General features: G+C 37.3%; 1 protein-coding gene across 3 annotated transcripts in view; it reads right to left on the bottom strand.

Annotated features, from left to right (window-relative positions):
• Nucleotides 1-22,680, bottom strand: part of LOC107668213 (zinc finger protein DPF3-like) — a 32,658-nt gene that overhangs the window by 5,993 nt on the left and 3,985 nt on the right. For 2 of the 3 annotated variants that reach the window (XM_016460008.1, XM_016460010.1), the window contains exons 2-9: nt 16,428-16,588; nt 12,384-12,491; nt 9,290-9,423; nt 8,183-8,278; nt 7,857-7,929; nt 7,081-7,122; nt 5,539-5,676; nt 1,873-2,001 (exon numbers count right to left, since the gene is read on the bottom strand). In XM_016460008.1, the coding sequence (XP_016315494.1) occupies nt 1,873-2,001; nt 5,539-5,676; nt 7,081-7,122; nt 7,857-7,929; nt 8,183-8,278; nt 9,290-9,423; nt 12,384-12,491; nt 16,428-16,588 (881 nt within the window). The remainder of the gene's footprint in view (nt 1-1,872; nt 2,002-5,538; nt 5,677-7,080; nt 7,123-7,856; nt 7,930-8,182; nt 8,279-9,289; nt 9,424-12,383; nt 12,492-16,427; nt 16,589-22,680) is intronic. The other variant, XM_016460009.1, reaches the window with a different exon arrangement.

A 22,680-nucleotide genomic window follows, 5' to 3' on the forward strand; every position in this document is an offset into this window, starting at 1 on the left:
ACTGAGGAATACATCATTTGGTCTCTCCCTGTTCTTGCTATTTACCGTTCGATTATGAGAAGGCAGTGGATCACACAGCCAAGAAAGAAAAACAAAGAATGGAAGCACATGAGCAAAATAAATATGAGAATATTTTGCGCACATGAACTGAGATAACTGATTATGCCCTAAACAGTTAAGAACTATGAGCATGTTAGGAGTTCAAAAATAATTTCAGGAAATAAATGTGGGATATTTAACGCTTCCAGGATAATTTGCTAGGAAAATAACTTCATTAACTGCATTAAAAATGCAAAACACAAGCACTCAAAGAGATGAACAAAAAGGCCACATGTCACATAAATGCTCATTCTCAACACTGCAGGATTTGGCTCACACGTCTACACTTACAAACACAATGCACATTCTAAATGTAAGCATGGGATTTTTTTTTTTTCATCAGAATTTTTTTTTTTTTAAGACCAAGTGGATTGGTTGGAAATGTAAATTATCATAATTACAAAGAGCAAATGTTCTCAGGTCTGTCATCTTGAAAACTTTTTGCGTCAACCTAAGCAATCTAAATTAGATGTACAGTAAGATGCTTTTGGACTTTGTAGTCTTGGCATCAGCCATGAAAAACGGCATGACTTAACGGTTTCGATAGAATCCCATGACACTCCCACAGCAGTTTCACAGAACTGCACCTACTTTCCCTTCCAACTCTCATTAGAATAAACTCATAGCAGAATATTAATGTCAAACAGATGATTTTTACTTAAATGTCTTTTGTATGGCAACAAAACAATCTTAGCAGTAAAACTGGATATTGGAAAATTAGAAAGAGACAATAACAAAATAAAGAAATAAATGAAGATTTGAATGAAAAGTATATATTTTCATTTCCATTATTAATTAAACAAAAAAGAAAAAATATAAAGTTACAATTTTTTATATTTATATAATTTTTTTTCCCCCATTATTTTCACTGTCTAAAAAATTAGTGTGTTTTTCTAAAAAGTGTGTTTTTGTTGCACAAAATATTTTTAAGTAAAAAAAATCGTATAGTAATCATTAATTTTCTCATTGCACATGCAGGATAAATCCAAAAGTTATCAAACACAATCAGACTGTTACTTTCATATTGTGGTGTGGTATTTGTATTAAATTACTGATGACATTTTTAGTAATTAATAAGTAATTTATACTGGAATTCATTTTTAAAATAACTGTCCGACCTCTGCTCACATGTTGCTTTTAATCGACATATTTGTAAATACCGCAAGAATTAATGAATAAACCCCAAGACTGCAACAGATAAACAACTGCATGGAAACAGTGGTAATCTACCCATCTCTGAACTACTGTGCTGGTTTCCAGGACACAGATTAAGCCTAGTCTGGGTTTAAATCACTGCTAATGGCAGCTCTCCGTTAAAAAGCCTTTCTAGTAGAATTAATTTGTGTTTAGGAAACCGTTTCTATATGACACCGTTATGCCAAGCCAAACCCAAATCACAACAACTCAGCAAAACCCCATAAAATAAATAAACATGCTCTAGCAAAAAACATGAAAAGATGGGATATGCATAAACAAGCTGATGAAATGTGCTATTGATGCATGACATGATAAAGCATTAAATGGGATTTGTAATTTTCTTTTGGTGAATACATATATATTAGATTTTATGGGCTTTAATTAAATGTACTAAAGCTTTTTCAGATCAACTCAAAAAATATATATTAAGAAAATAATTGGTATCACAATTTCTAGGACATTTTACTGTTGTGTGCAAACATGTCTACATTTAATTCATTTAAAAACAAAAGATGTGTGTGTATAATGATACTGTAACTGTGAGTAATAGAGAATACAGTGATGTGAAAGACTCACCAGAACGGCCGCAGTCTGAACAGGAAACAAGCTCCTCAGCCTGGCCTGTCTTCCTGTTAGAGCCTGAGTCTCCCAGACAGAAGTCACAGTAGTCATTAGGGATGATCGTGCCATCAGGCCCTTTCTGTGCTGTAAAAATAGTGCAAATTAAAAAGGGGAAGAGAACATTTAAGAACAGTGGCGGCCTATTCCAAATCCTAGCAAACTAAGAAAGCATTACTTGTATTATTTTAGGCATCCTAAAACTGTGACATCATGCGCAGTGTAGTATTTAAAAAAGTATAAATGGAAACATTTGTGTGTGCTATGTATTTATTTGCTTATTGAATACTGAATAATATCTATTAAAATATTATTAGAATATTTATATAGAATATGTAGACATTGAGGCAGCTCACTAGTGTTTTGCAATAGAGCACATAATTTCTACTAACTATTGTTATGCTAAAATTCACACAGGGATGTTAACTAAAGAAATAGGCTGTTACATTGATTTTACCATGGTTAAAGTCATAATGTAACATAAGCAGCGACAGATTATTTCTTCATTTTGTGACATACATCCAAGTGAAACGGATTATCGAAAAAGAACACAGTTCAATCCATCGATTGTTGACTGAATGGAGGCAGATCTGAAAAGGGGCGGAGTTAAAGCAGACTAAATGATATCTGGTAAATGCTACCAGAAAAAAAAAGTCTGTCATTTCATTGGAAAATCGAGTTATGGCATTTTTTAAAAGCTGCAGTCCATAAATTTTGCCTCTTTGTCGCCATCTCTGTTTGAAACCTGCAATTGCAGTTATTTGCAGAATTCTCTTCTTTACGTGGGTTCTCAGTCAATGCACCAGTGTGGATATTCAGGAATTACAGATACAATGCCTTGTAAGTATGTCCAAAATAAGACATTTCACCATAAAATGTAATCTGAACAAGTAACATGTCTGCCAGTTTTGTTCTGACCTTTACAATAAATCGCACTACCAATGGTGATTAAATCTAACGATCGCAAAGTTAGCTCAGATCACGTCAAACCGTGCAAATAATAATTATTATTGTTATACTTTGTTCTCAAATTGTTAACATTAAGAACATCGACATTGCATGACTACGTATATTTAGTATGTATTAGCGTTATCTGTAGATTTCAATTTCTGTACAGTCTAATCTATAATTGTCATACCATTCAAATATCATCGAAAGAAATTGTTCTTTTAACCTCAATTTAATGTTCCTTAGAACTTGTTCTCTTTGAAATACAAATCTTGTAAGTACAGTGTAATCCCACGTATCTGTAATCAGATGCACATTTGAAACTGGAATATAATCTAATTTCAGTCACTTACATGTATTTCATTACTATCATGCACCATTTAAGACTCTATTCTCAAAATGACAAGTTTAATTATTCCAGCTGCTGTAAGAAGAGGCTACAAATGATCCGCCAGCTGCAGCATCCACACACCGATATAGCCTATTAGCATCCTTCTTTATGTATACAGATGTGATGTATTGGCGCAAAGACAAATGACCCGAACCACTCAAATTATAAACCATTATTACCGTTGAGATTCAAGCTAAGGTAAGGAGATAGTTTTGCACACTGACTGGTTATATGCATTTAATCAATAACTGATTAACTGATCATTTTAACCAAAAAAATGACGGAATGCAGGTTTAACTGAAAAATTTGATCATAATTTTTTTCAAATTAAACACATGAATAGATGAATTGTAGGGCTGCACGATAAATCAAAATGGAATCGAAATCGCGATTCGACAGAAGCTGTGATTGTCATGCGTATCTTTCAGTGAAGCACAGTTCTGTGATCAGCAGTAAATCTCCATCCAAAGACCAGAGGGCGCTCTCGCGCTGAAACTCCAAATACGTCTAGCAGAAGAAACCCAGGAAATGCCTATAGCGGTAGTCCACGTGAACGATTTCTTTGATTTCATAATCGTGCAATAAAATCGTCTGCGATTTTTTTTGCGTAACTTATCAGTGAACTACGGCTCTGTGTAGTAAATGCTGCTCCATCTGAAAGCACGTGATGATGATTTACTGCTGATTACAGAACCGGCTTTACTAACAAAATGCGCATGACAATCGCATTTGATTAATTGTGCAGCCCTAATGAATTGTTCACAATAATGTTATTAATATGAATTTAGAAAACAGGCACAACACAAAAAGTAACATGCAATAAACACAATATTCATAAAATGTCTAAAATCTACATGGTATATTGGGTGCTGGAACCAGTGGCGTCGACAGGGGAGGGGCCATGGGGGATCTTGCCCCCCCTGAAAACTGATAAGACCTCAAGTGTGGCCCCACACTTCTATGTCTCTGTCATTCCAAAATTCAAATCTTTCGGCTTGTATTTGAACAATTAACGCTTCCGCGTTGCTTCTCAACAACCGGGGCTAAGACTAGCGAGCTGCTGTTTTCCAACGAAAAAAATTGCTTTTTTCCCGCTTTTTTTCAATTAGTGAGTTGCAGCACTAGATTTTGGTACCATCTTTCAGTGTTAGGACAGACCAGGTTCAATGTTAGCTCCTAGACCAAGATAATGCTAATCATTATAATGCTCTGTGGGTGGAATGTAATGCATAATAACACAACCAGGGTTCCCTTTTGAGCGTTCACTCTACACTGCGAAGCATTCGCAGTGGGATATCCTCCCCTTCTCCGAAATCCTGAAACCTTATAGGATAACGCCAGTACAATAAACTGGCCAATTGTAGCTAATTATGGAAATCCCATGCAAATACTGACAACCGTGTGGGCAGTATATAATGCGGTGAGAGCGACAATTGCATCAGAATCTTCTCCTTCACGCTGCCATCGTTGAAGATGCACCTGAAGATAAGACAGTTTCTTCACCGCATCTGATGGCAACTTCTGCCAAATTTGAGTGGGCCCCATCGATCTGCCGGACCCACATGAGCACTGCATCTCCTGCCTGGGCCTGGCCCATGCTGAGGTGGCGTTCTCTGAGTCCAACTGCATGCACTGCGCTGACTTGCCGGCACGCGTTTTGAGGACTCGGAGGAGTATTGCTCGTGGCCTTACGGGGGCGAGGCCCACTGCCACCGTCGTTTTATTTGGAAACCCTGAGGAAAACTAAGAATCCATGTCCATCTCAGCGTCAGAAAAGGACTGGGCAGAGTCGGAGCGGGATCGCCCCGACACACGCACACAGAGTGCTCTCTCTCTCACCATCCTTCTGACCATCAACTGCCACTCATCAGCTCATCAATCGGCCCTGCATTAAAGCATTCATTTTGAATTTTATTATTTTTGTGAGTTGTACTCTATTCACAGATTGGATTCTTTTATTTATTACAGTTTTTCACTTCTGAAAAGTGAAAAGTTAATACAAATTGTATTTGACTGTTCTGATTTACAGTACAGCAGTGAATAAATGCCATTAAAAGATAATAAGGTATCATGTTTATTGCTGATTTTAAAGCTTACTGAACTTTAAATGATTTGGATATCTAACAGTTCTACATATAAATACACAACATAAGATTGGCCCCTCTATAATAATTGTGGCCCCTCTTGTGCCCCCCAGTTGAAAAAATCCTAGATTTGCCCCTGGTTGGAACAGAGTCCTAGATTTTAAAACACTTATTTTACAATTAAAATTAATATTAACTTACGTTTGTGATTCTCATGGTGGATAGGAGGAGATTGGGGGATTTCAGTTTCACGTTCTTCCTCACCCTCCTCTTCAGCAAGGTGAGTATGGGTGTAATGGTAGCTTAGTCCAGGGCGGTTTTTGTAACGCTTCCCACAAACTAAGATAAAGAACATTGGTCAGAATGAAATTAATTTTACTGGCAAAAACTTCTTATTCTCAAATAATTCTAGGTTATTCAAATAATCAAGCTGGGATGCTAACACATGTCTAAGGAATTCACAAAGCAGCTAGCTTTGGAGTCAAGGCGCTATCACAAAATCTACATGGCATGTTCTCAGCCAATGAGAGACATGCTGGGTGTAAGAACAGTGTTTAAGGCGCAGTATTAGCACTGCAGCCCCACAGTGTGTCTTCATGAACACAAACAGGTGCAGAGCAAAACTATGAATATTACATTTATCATATTAAATCACACCTCTGTTGAATGCAGTCAGAATCCGTCACTGAAACTGTATGTCTTGGGTGCATTTATATGTAGCTTTTAATTTGGTCAAGTGCTATCGGACTGTGATCCGATCACTGAAAACACGTTAATGCCAGTTGGCCTATTAGATTACAGACATGGGATATATCACATAACTATATCATAGTGTTGTTGTGTTTAATGGATACATAATACACATGAATTGCTGTTATTGACCATGTTGGCTTAGGTTGTCATATTATGTAAACCTCAGTACAGAAAAGATTTCCTTCTACTAACAGGAGGATGCATTAAACATGTCAAGCATCTGTGGGTTGCAGACTGCAATACCAGCAAGGTAAGCACAATATTTTCACAGTAATAAATTCTCTCACTACAAATCTAAAAAGAAAAAGGATGGACCAACCATAGAGAAGGAAAGCATGTGTACAGTATCTGAATATGATCACAACTAGGACATTTTTCTTTGATTTTTAAAGACAATAATTAGTAACTAAACTGATTTAGATTTACATAGGTCTGTGTCATATGGATTTTTATTACATTTTCAATTTATTTTTCCTACATTACCTCAAAGACAACATGAAATTTACTTTTATTTTAAAGGGAAAAAAGGGTGAGCCTGTCCAATTAAATTTCAATGAATAAGTTAAATCCCTTCCCACATTTTGTCCTGAATGATCATTAATTTTACTCAGAGGTAAACTGTATTACAGTTAAATGCTTTTGAATGCTGTTTTCATGTTGTCTTTAAGTTTAATTTTTACATTTATGCTTAAAGGAGCACTAAATATCCAACCATAGTGTGCTTAATTGTATTGAATGCGCACTTGTAGTGTACTTCAAATCTTAAGATTGTAAAAAAAAAACTGTACTTGCAGATAATATAATATTAATATAATAAAAGGCCACTTAAGTGTACTTAAGGAGAGTATGCCTCCTTAAGTACAGAGAAAATACTGAACCAGATGATTTATGCTAATAATCTCTCCCCGACATGAGCATTAACTGTTTAGCCTTGTCATTAGCATAGCCCACATGTCCGAGCAAGAGGAAGATGGCAACATGGCTGAATACCTGAGTCAGCGGTTTTTGAGTTATGCTTTTGTTTGCATCTGTCTGAAACAGAGGAGACACAAAGCAAAAGAGGAGACAGAAAACAAAATACAGGCAGTAAGTTGAGAGGCCTCTGGAACCCAAAGTAGCTCTAGTATCTCCTCGGGTTGTCACATGCTTTTGATATTATAACAGGCCACCATGCCAAGATCAGAAACACAGACAGGTACCATATGACAAAATGAAAGACGTGTTTAGGACCCTAAAATAGGACAGCCAAACAAACAGTGTCAAAATAGTTAAAATCCCATGATTAAAACAGAAGTCAGAGAAAATAAACATTAATTATTTTATTTGACAGCCGTGTGAAGTGAAAAAAATTATATTAATATTTATTGGGGTCCAAAAATCTGAGACTTCTAACTTAATTTAAAATAATTAAATACAAATTATATTGTCTGCATAACAATTAATCTGAGTGAAAAAAAAATCAGAACTCAGAATGTCACAAATTTGCTTAATTGATTAATTAATTGTAAATATTTCTTTTATAATAGATATATATATTTTTTAATTTCTCTGAATTTGAAAAGTTTCTTTATTATCAGGTGTAAAATTTTATAAAAATCCGATTTTGAAAATATTGTCGACATTTGGACTCGATTAGGTTAGTTTACAAATTTCCTAATTAGTTTTTCTCTTGCAGTTCAAACGTATACAAAATGATATATCTATTTCAAGTTGCTTAGAATTGAAGGCACAAAGGTTGCATATGAAATTATGAAATTGACACTTACTGTCACACACGTAGGGTTTATCCTGATCGTCGTTGGCCACTGCTTCTGTTCGCCTGCGCCCAGAGCCTCGACCCTGGTCAACAAATAACCGAAAATTACATGATATAATCACTTTCTTTTTGTTTAGATCATTTCTCGTTCATCTTTTCTTAGTCTCTGCACACACCATAAGTCAGAGAGATCAACACAGGTATTTCTTTTTCATGCTTTATTTCCCTCTCCGGTGTCAGTCTGCCTTGTCTCGGGCTGTCTCTTTTTCTTGCTCTCACTTGCCTTTTTTCCTTCACACCATCCGCAGACTTTGATGAGTCATGCTCATCACTCACCCTGCCTTTGTTTCGATGCTTCCTCTTTGGTGTGTCCACTTCAAAATCTTCATCGTCATGGAAACCATCCCCATTTTCATCTGCCTCAAGCACCCTCTGCAGAAAATGAAGAAAGTTGGGGTAAGCGATTAGATGACAAAGATCAATGCACTGCACAAGAAAAGACAACAGTCCACATACAGAAAGAGTGGAGAACTTTATTGTCATATATGGTCAATGGGGTCCTTAAAACACTGGATTTCATAGCAAAAACTTAGCACAGGAAACACTAAAAGCTGATTGTTTTTATGAGTGGGCCACTGAATCATTCATTCAACCGATTCATTCAAAGACGCTGATTCATTCAGGAATGAAACAGCACCTACTGAGTGTTGCTTCTCCTGTGGCTTCGCTTGGAAGCATAAACAGACACTGTATCTGGCACAATTGGGTTTAAAATGTAAGCTAACTTAATATTAACTTCCATTCGACTGTTGTATGAAATCAAGATTTTCCTTGCAGTCGTGCATTTTCTTTAATGATATTTGGGTACAACATCACTCTTGCTTGTGTGATATTGTGAAGATATAATGTGCAGTGCATTGTGTAGAAAGCATGCTGCAGTTTGTGTTTTATCGAGTCTAGTGGTCCTTACCCTAATAGCGCGGTATTGTTTGCCAGAAGGTAGAAAACAAAACAGCTTGCGGCTGGGGAGGATGGGGTCTCAGATGATGGATTGGGCTTTACAGCAACAGTGAATGCTGGACATCGCTGATTGATGGTAGATTGCATCTTATAATGCTCTGCGCCATCACCTCAAACCTTTGCAAAGCATCTCTGTTGGGCTTTTTTTCACATTTTTCACATTTAAAAATCATAGGCCTATTTATTGTGCCTTAAATATCCTAATTATTCATGGTTATATGGTTAGATACATTTTATTATTTGTATATTATTGTTTTTTTCCCCCTTGCTGTCTGTTAATCTTTCAGAACAGAGTTACAACCTATTTTTGGTTCGTGACCCACCAACTGAAAACCACTCTGTAAGCCTGACACTGACTCTTAATATATTATCATGCACGACCAAACCAATAAAATCCTTTAGAAAGGACTGTCAATATGTTACCTGGATTTCCAGTAGTGTCTCTTCCTCTTTGGAGTTATTGTTCCTCTTGTCCAAGATCCCATCACCTCGTAACAGAGCCTCCAGGGCCGTGGCCTCCGTCGCTGGGGCTTCTCTCTTGGCCATCAGCTCAGCCTCTAAACAAGAAAGAAAGAGGTAGAAAATGAGAATGTCAGGTAAACAGCCATAAGAAGTAGCTTCTTTGAACCTCTCCTCCATAAACAGTGGGGTCCAAAAGTCTGAGAAAAAATTATATTACTTGCATAATACTGACTGAAAAGGTGTTTAAAAAATTGCAATACATTTTTTAGTATGTAGTATTACTGTATTTCTAAATGTTTATCTGTATTTCCAGGTTTAAATAAAAACCTAATAATAAAGTCCCAGATTTTTTCCCAGTTTTTGGACCCCACTGTATATCAATATAAGAGGTACAATCAGCTAGAGACAATGAGTGAATAAATCACTTGTCTGAAGGCACATCATAAAGGCATCAGTTTCACAGACAGACAGATTGTGTGTGTATGTGCATGTGTGTGTGTGTATGTGTGTTTTCCACCATCAGTTTGGGTAGATATCTTGGACACACCAGCCATCAGGGGCGTAGATTCCACCCCCCCACCACCACCACTTTTAATATCACGTAAATTCGTCCCCCGCACTTTTTCGGGCAAGTGTGTTGGCATAGAGGTTCAAGAGCCTGTGTGAATAAATATAGATGTAAATTCAAAGAGACAGGATAGTCTGTGCATGATCTGATGTTTTATTCGGACCCAGAATAAGGCGAGATGAACATCACGGAGCGCTAAACACTCTGTGCAGTGTATGTTTCATTCATACTCGTAGCCGGAGGGCGCTCTTGCGCAGAAAGTCGTATGAGGAAATTCCTAATATGGACAAAAGCGTCCAGCTATCGCTGTATGAAAACAGTTGTTTTCAGAAAAACAGAAACATTTGGAAACATGAAGACATTAAACATACGATTGCGACAATATGGTTTATTTGTGTTTGTCAAGTCATCTCCAGGTAATAAATAAAGTATATGAACAATGCAGTGCTAACTGACATAGCATTTATTACAGTATTGAAACTATTCTGCCTTATTATGTGATAAAAAAGTGTTTGTAGTATATAAACAAATCATTATTATTGGTTATTGTCCAGCAGTTATCTGATTTCTAAGCCAATTAAAAGCTAGAAATGAGAGAAAAATTCAAGTTGACTATACACTACCAGTCAAAAGTTTTTGAACAGTAAGATTTTTAATGTTTTTAAAGAAGTCTCTTCTGTTCACCAAGCCTGACTCTCTGAGAAGTGCACTTACTAGTAAACTAAGGAGTGGGTTGAAACACACTCTTAGGTCTGTCACAACATTTTAATTGTTTTCTGATCTATAATCTGCATCAGTGGAGTTAAAGTGTTCCCAGAAGCTGTGGTTTCTGATGGCCATATCATGTGTTTGCTGTAAGATGTTCCTACTCAGTAAGTGTGTACATGATTGAGAATGTTTTTATGAATCTCTGTCCTTGTCTTTATTCTCTTTGTGTCTGATTGAGCCAAGAGACACTCTTCCCCTGAGAGAGGAGCTGAAAATAGCGCAGAGTGCCAGTCAGGGGCTGATTGCAGCCGCCCATCCCCCATCTCTAGCCGCCAATCATGAACAAGTGGCTGAGAGAGGTTGATGTCTACAGACACAAATCATAAGGTCTTAATCATCGCAATATAATACAGCACTGCAATATTTATGCATGCCATTAAATCACAACATTGGCACTGAAAAGGCACACACTGACTGGAAAGACTATGTACTGCTTTTAATTAAGAAATTAGCAAGATCACGCTGAGGACTCCGTTTCATATAGCAAGCGTAGAGCATAATGAATATATCAGTTCACTGAGATGCAGCTATGTGGTATTGTCACTTGGCGTGATTATATAGCAGGCAAAATAGCCTGACTGAATCAGTTTATTGAACTAGAGGCTGTTCTACATGCCACATCTGCTGTGGAGAAAAAGACAGCATATGTAGGTGAACATGAACATAGGAACTGAGCTTGCTTGCTTGCTTGTCGTTATGAACCAGACTTGGATGGGATATTGGACACCAAACCTGTTTACAGTGGCTGAGCCCCCAGAAATGTACAACACAAACACATTTCAGGCAGGAAGCTTAGGAATGATGTCCTGCTGTAACAGAGCAGAATTATGCCTCGCTATAGTGTAAATATTACGATTCCAGGACTCGGGAAAACGCATAACTTAAAGGGATAGTTCACTCAAAAATTAAAATTGTCATTATTTACTTATCTTCATGTTTGCACTTATCCTCGGAGAGCATAAGAGACTTCCAAAAACATGAAAATATCTTAGCATTTAAACGTTAGTGTATATTCTTCAAAAAGACAGAAGAAAGAGTCATATAGAAATTGAACAACATGAGAGTGAGTAAATAATGACAAAACCTTAATTTGTGCATGAACTATCCCTAAGAGTAGACTACAATGCATCTTAAATATTCATCATGCCAAAATGTCTGAATGTGATTTGAGGGGTGCTTTGGAGGGGTTAATTACAGTTCCTGTATGACACTTGGTAGGAGCTATTTTGTCACTCAAATCCTCCTTCTGATATCTACATTTTTGGAAAGCAATCATACTTTTTTCCAGGCCTGAATCAGTTTTTTTCTACTGAACTCATGCTGGCTGAGCTCCAAATGAAGGTCAGGGGTTCTTATATTGCTTTACTGCTATTATATTTCCAGGGACAGCTAAGAAAATAATAGAGTGGCTTTCTTGTTGACACAGCCAGGCCTTTATGTGCCTTTATCGAGTTCTTCAAGCCCTTCTGTAGCCCCCCAATCAGTCTCCAAGACTTACATTCTAATGCTGCATGGCCAAATGATTAAAGGGGCCCGGTCAGGGCACACACAGACACAGAGAAGGATAATGAGACCCAGATGGGCCAGTTCTACAGCCTCTGAATGACCTCAGAGCAAAGAAGCAAGGACGGAGAGAAAAGCAAGCACAGCAAGAAAGAATTCAAAACCAAAATGTAAGCTTGAGAGAAATCACACAATTAGCCACAATCATGATCTCACCGAGTCGGAGTTCACAAAGGCGAAGCTGGGGGTCAAGTGGTGGGTGAAGTCGCCTCTTCTTTCTCCAGCAACGCGCTGGGTAGGTGTACATCTGACCTGCTGCCAACCCTGCAATCAAACAGACAGTAGTAGCATGGTTTGAATAGGCTCTTACACACATTCTTCATATAAGCACTATTTGGATGGGATTATTTTTGTAAACAATGTTTAGGTTGAAATTAATAATGGAGGATATTTGTGATTTCATATACCAGTTTGGATTAGAATCTATTGTCTAAATGTGGATGTTATGAGATGTCATGTGCTCTTAGGTCAAAGAAAATTATTTAAAAAAAAAGAAACATAAAACAACATTTTTTAAATAAGTCTCTTATGCTCAACAAGGCTGCATTTTTTGATAAAAAATATAGTAAAAACAGCAACATTGTGAAATATTATTACAACTTATAATTACTGTTTTCCATTTTAACATATTTTAAAATGTAATTTATTTATGTGATAGCAAATCTTATTTTTTAGTAGTCATTACTCCAGATAATCAATCAATCAATAAAAAAATAATTCAAATTTTTGGTGCTCAAGAAACATTTCTTATTTATATCAATGTTGAAAACAGTTTTTTTTCTGAATCTTTGATCAATAGAAAGTTCAAAAGAACAGAATTTACTATTGAAATAATGTTTTGTGTTTATAAATGTCTTAACTGTCACTTTTGATCAATTTAATGCATCCTTGCTGAATAAAAGTATTCATTTCTTTAAAAACTAATCTTACTGACCCCAAACTTTTGAAGGACAGTGTATGTAAATGTAAATTTTCACTTACAGGCATCACTCTGAGAAACACAAAACTAGTCTTATCTGGATAGAGCGTTAAACACAAGAACTTGAATAAAACATCTTAAATAAAAACGCTGGCATCAAGGGTTTTCACAGGGTCATTCTCAGGGTCATCCAGAATAAAAAACATCCAATAAACACTGGCCTACCACAAAGTGTAGGGTGTGGCTATGGAGCTTTTAGCTGCGAGGTGCTGACTATTTGTGTCCAGTTCTCGGCAGGCATATTGTTCCCTTTGGCAGCTGTATGTCTAGATATTGGCTGTTTTGGTCAGATAATAAGGTAAGAAATGCTGTGGAAAGACTAGAGACATACTTCTGCCTCATTACATTGAATAGTGCAATGAATGCTGTCAGACTCTGTTCCATGTTTTGTCTGTGTCTTGCTCCCCAGGTGTTCCTTTCCCATGTTTAATTTGTCCCAGGTGTTCCCCATGATGGTTTATTGCTCCCAGGTGTGTCTCGTCATCCCCTCCTCCTGTGTGTGTGTATAAAATGTGTTCCCAGTCCCAAGTTCTCTGTCCGCTGTTGAACGTCTTCGTGTGAACGTCTTCCTGTGTTCGTCTCCCTTGGTTCCTTGGTGCAAATAAAGTCCTGTCAACATATTCTCCAGCGTCTCCTCGTCCCTTGTGTGTGTGCAATGTGACAGAACAGCGGACCGAACTGTAAGCGGCATCCCTTCCAAGTGTTTGATTTCCGGTTTTTGTAAGTTTTTTGTTTCGCCCTTTTTTCCCGTGCGCTCCTCCACGTCCCCATATGGAGGAGCGTTTAATGTTCATATCAGTGGCTCAAGAGCTCGCTCCAGTGTCGGCCCCTGCCCCAGAGCTCGCTCCAGTGTCGGCCCCTGCCCCAGAGCTCGCTCCAGTGTCGGCCCCTGCCCCAGAGCTCGCTCCAGTGTCGGCCCCTGCCCCAGAGCTCGCTCCAGTGTCGGCCCCTGCCCCAGAGCTCGCTCCAGTGTCGGCCCCTGCCCCAGAGCTCGCTCCAGTGTCGGCCCCTGCCCCAGAGCTCGCTCCAGTGTCGGCCCCTGCCCCAGAGCTCGCTCCAGTGTCGGCCCCTGCCCCAGAGCTCGCTCCAGTGTCGGCCCCTGCCCCAGAGCTCGCTCCAGTGTCGGCCCCTGCCCCAGAGCTCACTCCAGTGTCGGCCCCTGCCCCAGAGCTCACTCCAGTGTTGGCTCCTCGAAAGCGCTTTGCTGTGCCTGCTCCGCCAGAGCACCCTCCAGTGCCAGCGCCACGTAAGCGCTACCCTGATCCCCAGTTCAGCCCAGGGAGGGCTCCTGATCCCCAGTTCAGCCCAGGGAGGGCTCCAGATCCCCAGTTAAGCCCAGGGAGGGCTCCAGATCCCCAGTTAAGCCCAGGGAGGGCTCCAGATCCCCAGTTAAGCCCAGGGAGGGCTCGTGTTTCCCCGTTAGGCCCAGGGAGGGCTCCAGGCTTCGTCTCCCTTGGTGCAAATAAAGTCCTGTCAACATATTCTCCAGCGTCTCCTCGTCCCTTGTGTGTGCAACGTGACAAATGCACTGTTTAACATGTTACAAACTTACAATTTCCTAAAGACTAGTATGCTGTATAAACACTCATCAACACTAAGTTTGATTGCACTCTCTGTGCCATCTGCTTTAAAATGAAATTCATCAGTCTTTATCATTAAATAGCTGCATTTTAAGTGGATTTTAAAATTGGAGTGTAAAGTGCCAAAGTCCAACTTATCCAAATGGCTGTGGTGAGAAAAAAAACTAGAATGACTGGACATGATGCAGTCTACCAATTTTAAACATTTGATTAGATGATTGTGTCTTGAGATGACAGCACCCTACAAACTCCTTCTGTAGTTCATTTAATGCACATGAACACATATGCAATATACTGTAAGTAAAATATTGCTAATATATGCTAGCACACTACACCTCTTCATTAAAAGGAGAGTTCACCCAAAATATAATTTACTCACCGCCATGTCATCCCAATCTCCTATGACTGACTGGCTGTTAAGCTCCAAAAACAAAACGAAAACCCCCATAAAATTACAATTTTACCATTCATTAGTTCTCAATAGAAACAGGCTGAAATTTTACCCATTATTCAGTGATAATCCTACCGTTCTTTGAGCTGTTAACTCAAGAACCACGGTGACCAGATCAGTCACTGAATTCATGAACAAATCAGTCTTGTTAAAGATTCACTTCGTTGAAAAGAACACACAAAAAAAACACAAAAAGAGTGATTCAATCACCTATACAGTTGTCAAGTTTAACTTTCAGTCAGTTCCTCACATAAAGTTACTGCATGGTGAATCACTTATTTATTTATTGTTTTAATAAATGTATACAAGTTTTATAATATTATTATATAATATTAGCCTTGTATGTGTTTTGCTATACATTCTATTAAATAAATAAATGCTAATAATATTAATATTATATTATATTTATTATATTATATTATATTATATTATATTATATTATATTATTTATTCATTCGTTCAATTATATTATATTATATTATATTATATTATATTATATTATATTATATTATATTATATTATATTATATTATATTATATTATATTATATTATATTATATTATATTATATTATATTATATTATATTATATTATATTATATTATATTATGCAGCTTTAGTGATGGGGACGGCATTCTTTGGGATGGAGGGAAGCTGCTTTTTACCAAATGGAGGACGAGCTGGACTGGATCTCTGCTCCCCTGGACCACCCTGCTCCTCACCGTCAGATCTCTACACAAACAAATCACACATGCTCAATGATTCTAAAATCTATTGGAGCCTTTTATTTGAAATCATTAGCTCATCCATGAACGTGATTTCTGTCCGAGTCCCCGTCGGATTGCATCGGCTGTGGGGATGAAGACGACAACTCCCATGATTCCACACTCAGTCACGACTCACGGGGTCATCAAATTACGCCTTTGTCTATTTGTTTATTTTGAATACGTGCCCTCTAGCGGCGAAAATTACATATTGTGCCTTTAACAGACTGTGAACAGTAAAGATTCTTCACAAATATTTATTTTTCTCTTCCACAAAAAATAAATAAATAAAAATAATAATAATATCCGCATACAGGTTTGCAAGAACATGAAGATAAGTAAATAATGAATTTTCATTTCGAGTCAACTTTTTCTTCCAAATCTTTTTGACGTTAATGTTATTTTAAAGGTAAATGCAGAACAGGCTACCTGGCCCCCGGTGCCGCTTCTCCATCCAGATGTAACAGTTGTTCTGAGCTACGCCCGTCTGAGAGTCCAGGAAGGGAATGCGTACGCTGCGCTCCGCACACAAGCGGGCATTGTAGCTGCGACAGTGCTCAATGGCCTCCCTGTAGAACTGGTCCCCGAGCCTGAGGAAGACACATTTTTTGGTGAGGAAGCCTGGCTTTAGCATAAACCATGCCAGTCTATATAGTGTGAATCATTAAAAAGAGATTCTGAGCAGTGCCACCTTCAACTAATAATTAATAGTATCCAAATACCTCATTACAGGCTAAACTTCCATACATTAGTCAGACTATGAAGACGTTAAGTTTTAAAGAACCTGCTTTGGAAAAGATAGGGCTATTTTTGTTGGCTAATACCATTGCAGATCAATACAGCTTCAAGTGTTTTGTGCTGTTGTGTTGAGTCTCTGGGACATGCTTTCTTTTCACAATTCACTTTCCCACAGACTTACAGTGTCATCCATGACATTCTCTAGGTAGTCAAAAGGCACAGAGATGTGACTACCAACTTCCAAATTGAAAGACAGAAAAGACACTGGACCTGAGCCAGCCTACATGGCTTCTCTCCCCATACCTGCCTCCTGTCTCGATTAGATCACTCTTCTCTGGACTAGATGATACACAGATATGTGAGGAATGCTGTGCTGGACAAAGAGGAGTATTCCAACTCAGCATGGTGACACAAAGAGCCTCAGTGTTTAGAGGGAGCAGAAGAGAAAAGAGCAGGCAGGTATGAAAAGCAAAGGTCTGAGAAAGACAAATGAGACAACTAACATTTGATAGCCTAGTCTACTCCCAAAAGTAGGTTTGAGAATGGAAAACCAGTTCTTATTCAGAACCATTTCCATTAAAATAATACTGTTACCATTCTGGAACGTCTGTAAATATGAACAGAAAACAGTTCATATTACTCGTATCATTCCAAACCTATCGCTTTCTTTCTTACAAAAAAAAAAAAAAACATATTTTGAAAAACAGAGTCCACTGTTGTTTTGGACAAGTGCTGTCACGATGTCAGATTTTCACTACACAATTATCCTGGCCAAAAGATTTGACAATAGCGATATTATTGCCATATATAGAAATTCTGAGGAAAAATGCTATCACCAATGCAATTTATTATTTATTTTTTTTGGCCAATGAATAACACTCAAAATATTTTTTTTTTTTCTTTTTTTTTTTTACAGGATTCAAAAAACTCCCACTTGTTTTCCGTTTCCGTTTTGTTTTCCATGATGGGTGGTAACCAGTGTTACAATACCACCACCTGCTTAGTTGGAGTATCAACCTGTTTTCAAATTTCAAATACTAATACAAAATTAGTTATTTACAATATTACTGTATGTGTAGTATTAACACAAAGTCATTATTTCACTTTTAAGATATCACAGTCAACACCGTTATATTGCACGTTATATTTTGGACCCCATTGTCTTTCACTATTTCAACTGTTTTTGTACAAACACTCTTCAAAATATTGTTGTGTGTGTGTGTGTGTTCCACAAAAGAAAGTAAGTCATATAGGTTTAAAACGACATTAGGGTGAGTAAATGATGATAGCATTGTCATTTTTGGCTTTTTTTTCTTTGTCACAAGTGACATGCCACACTGATAGTATATATATAGAAAGTACTGTATGTGTTTAGGTGATATAACAATTGCTAGATGGAATAAATATGAATTTCATTGTTCTGTTGTCAAAACATCATCCATTCTTTCTGAAATTACTAAAATAATCATTAATAAAAATAAGAAACCAGAATATATTTGAAATCAAAATAGAAACCAGAATGATTTCCAGTCTCTACCAAAAAAATCAATAAATAAAAATACTGAAAACAGTATTATCTCCCAAATCAGCTGTTGAATTCTTGATTCTTTTCATCATTCATCTTGAAAATCTCCAGATCTACATTTCTTCCTTACTCCAGCATTCACCATATTCCACCCTTTTTCCTGGGCTTCCTGTGAGCATTATTTCCCTGAAACGAAATGCCTGCGCTATCAGCTGGAGACTGCAGGAGTTATTATGTAAGTTGCAGTGACAGAGGCCCACATTAGAGCGCCCACGACCAGCGCGAAAGCCGCTATCACCATAATCATCAACATGCTCCACTGGACTAAACTGCCCTGATGGCTCTCAACTCAAGTTCCCTCTCAGTCGATCTATAACTACTTTTCAGCACCTTAAACAAAACCATAACGGCCCCTAGAGATGACAAGTGCTTACCAATGAGCGGCTGATGATGACGGTGTCTATCAGCACCATCTTAAGGAGAGAGCTTGTGTGAGGACACCACGCTTCATACAGCCTCCCCCATACAAAACCTCTACTATAAACATACCGTGTGTTCACGGCCTCCCGTATTACACTCGAGGCAAGGACTCTGGTCAACAGAGTGGAGCAGTTATGTAAACAGTTCGACTGATGTGTTGGAAGACACGCATTCTCTCTGCCACCTCCCTGGAGGCACGGATAAAGAGAGCCTCTTGAAGGTCGTTGAGATCTTCACTCTTTTAATGTCAATTAGTTATGGACTAGTTATGGACTGAGGAGAATAGAAGGGATGTTTAATAAATCTCTCACAGTATTTGATTTTCACAACTCTCAAGAGCATGAAGGTACAATAGATGATGCATGTTATAATAACGTGGTCAGGAAACAGAAATGTGACTTTGGTCAAGTAAAATCCTTTCAATTTGAAAGCGAAAGGTTAAAGCTGGGTTTCTCACAGTCTATGTGAGCTCACCAAAATTGTGGGATGGTATGACACTGGAATGTGTAAACATTCAGCTAGGTATCATAACAGGGCATTATGGATTTCAATTCTTCTGTGAGGTTCTAAAGACGTAGACCAGTGCAAAACATCTACAATGCACGTTGAATGGAAAAAGAAATGGCAACTAATTATTTTAATGGCTTGATTAATAATTATAATATGTATTAAATATTAAGTGTCTGATAAACAAAATCCAAATTTTTTTATTGAATTATTGCAATAAAAAATTGACAATAACAATGAATAATCATTATACTGCAGCAATAAAAACATTATATATATATATATATAAATTCTGTATATGTAATACTTAATAATATATTTAACATTAAATTAATTATCATTAGAAAATGATCATGATTACTTTTAAAAATAATTTATTTTATTATTATATTTCTGCATTTTGACAATAATAATTATACTAAACAATAAAAACATTGTCTCATTATTATTATTAAAGGGGTCATATGATGTTGCTAAAAATAACATTATTTGGTGTATTTGGTGTAATGCAATGTGTTTTGACTCTGAACTTTTATAAAGAATATCTCTTTGGATTTGAGACTTTAGTCTTTGCAACTTTACAGATCTTCTTTATGCACCAAGAGCTTGTAACACTCCAAAGAGAAAGGAAAAATTGAAATCGCATCATATGACCCCTTTAAGAAACATTTCTTATTATCAGTGTTGGGAAAAAAAAATTCTGCTTATGTTTGTGGAAACTGTAGTGCATTATGCAAATCTTCCCACACAGTGACATAGACATGTGGGGGCATGTTAGAACGAGTTGTTTTAGGAGGGCATGGACAAGTCTTAACTTTTATAAAGAATATCTCTTTGGATTTGAGACTTTAGTCTTTGCAACTTTACAGATCTTCTTTATGCACCAAGAGCTTGTAACACTCCAAAGAGAAAGGAAAAATTGAAATCGCATTATATGACCCCTTTAACTATTCATGTATTTGTTGTTGTGTTATTTATGTGTTATTATTTTCATTTACTTATATTTCATACTTAATAGTACATTTATAAAATAGTACAAATAAGTATAAAAGGTAACACTTTAGTATAGGGACCAATTCTCACTATTAACTAGTTGCTTATTAGCATGCATATTACTAGCATATTGGCTGTTTGTGTTTACTAGTACTTATAAAGCACATATTCTACATGACCTTATTCTACATGCTTAATCCTACCCAATACCTAAACTTAACAACTACCTTACTATTAATAAGCAGTAATTAGGAGTTTATTGAGGAAAAAGTTGTGGTTAAAAGTAGGGCTGCCCTCGACTAAAGATTTTTCTGGTCGACTAGTAGTCGTTCATTTTAAGCATTAGTCGACTAATCGCACGTTTATTAATAAACCATTTTAATCAAGCTAATGAGCCTTTAATTGCCTACATAGCCTAATAAGCACTCAAGTGCACGCATAAAGCTTGCCACGACACACAGGCAGAAGTAATGATGATGAATGTGTCAGGGAAAAACAGAAGGAATAAACTGCATTAGCATTTTAATAATCTATTGATAAACTAGTGTTTTCTGTGTTTTCGGCTTAAGAGATGAAGTCGGCGACACTGACTCTTCATCTCCACAGTAGTGAATGTGCCTGCATGCAAGTTTCATATGGATTTGGATTCATATACAGTTGAGAGTATTTTAAGAGCAAGTGACCGCACCGGCGCCTCCATCTGTCATGCTGTGAGCTAGAAAATAAATGGTGCCAAATTGGTAGACCCAATAACCAGTTTAGAAGAAAACAAATTTATATCAAATAATTGTTTGTTTGTAGGAAAAATACACTGCTGAAAATATGTTCTCATTGTGAGGTAGAGCAAAGAAAATTAGCTGAAGACTAAACATTTATTCAGTTTTTCACACATCCAATTCAAATGCATTTGTAAACAAGCATTTTTCTATGAGCCTATTTCAGCCTTTATGAAAACTGTAAATGAACCTTCTGCACTGAGCCATGTGCTTTGTGCCTGGGCTGCTCTTAGGAAATTAATACCTACTCTTTATTCAACAGAGCAGATCTGCGGCTCATTCACAGCTTTGTGTGTAACTCAGAGGCTGGAGGCCCCTTTACTCAGCCAGCGTCTATATTCATATTACTTGAACAACAGGGGTGTCTCCTTTGTGTCTCAAAAGAACATAGCCACACTTCTTAAGGATGTAGAAGATGTCTTTCATATTCAAATGACCCCTTTAGTTTGAGTTAATCCGAATGGTCTCTCTAAGGACAGGTGTCCATGAATAATCATTGGCTTAGGTAGGCGTTGCTCAGAGAATTGTTGTTCGTATTCAAATACATATGCATACCGTCATGATAATCAGCACTGCATTTCAATTAGACACGTGCTTTGTAAACCGGCTCTCCAAATGTGATTAAGCTTTCATTAGTTAACAGGCCAGCACAGAGACATCTTGTCTCAAAGCACTTCCTAAAGAAGCTTTTCATCAGTGCAAATAAACAAGATCTGCTTTAACTGAAATGCACTTTCAGATTTTTTTTAATCATCTTGGCTTGCTTGTTCAAATCAGCTCATTCACAAATCTCACTACAAATGCTTCATAAGAAGTCCAGATTTCCAGATGATGTGTGCCATTTTTTATGTTAAACGCAGCAACATTTGGCTCAACCAATGGTGCTAATTTGGGGGCGGAGCTTTTTGTTCAAAGACCAATGGCATTTGTGAAATGCTCTGTTTGCTACAGATACAGAAATATGTCACCTTTAAACCTCTTCAAAACCTCTCATTTTACAGCTTTTTATGTGATTGTATGGGTATTTTAAAATAGTCTGTGCTGTGAGGATATAGGGAGGTGTTGATATGAATAGGGATTTGCCCTCCACGGTGTATAGTGAGAAGAGAGAGAGTGATCCATCACAGTCAGGCTCTATTCTGTGTCTATAGGGAGATGAAGAGGCTGAAAACAGAAGCTATAGTGTCTCAGTGTCTCTCTCTCTCTCTCTCTCTCTCTCTCTCTCTCTCTGAACACCCAGGGCACTGAGTGCACCACATTCACTACATTCACTCATTACATGCCTGTTAATCCAACTGACCATTAATTACTGGGGCTACGTTTGCCATACCAAAAAGCATTGATCCTTTACAACAGAATTTGGGCATTTAACAATTTAGCTTAATTGAATTTTAATCATTAATTGCAGGTTTCATTTTTGTTTAATGGAATATAAACCAGATTTTTACTGTAATTTTTTGCACTATGATATATCAGGACCATATCAATTATCAGCAGACATTGGTGATTTTTTATTTATCAGTACTCATCTGTTAATATTGGAAAAATATACCGTTCAAAAGTTTGGTCAGTAAGATTTTGTAATATTTTTGAAAGAAGTCTCTTATGCTCAAGGCTGCATTCGTTTGATAACAAAAAATACAGAAAAAAAATAGTAATACTG

Source organism: Sinocyclocheilus anshuiensis, unplaced genomic scaffold (assembly GCF_001515605.1).
Source record: "Sinocyclocheilus anshuiensis isolate Anshui unplaced genomic scaffold, SAMN03320099.WGS_v1.1 scaffold1341, whole genome shotgun sequence".
Taxonomy (NCBI): domain Eukaryota; kingdom Metazoa; phylum Chordata; class Actinopteri; order Cypriniformes; family Cyprinidae; genus Sinocyclocheilus; species Sinocyclocheilus anshuiensis.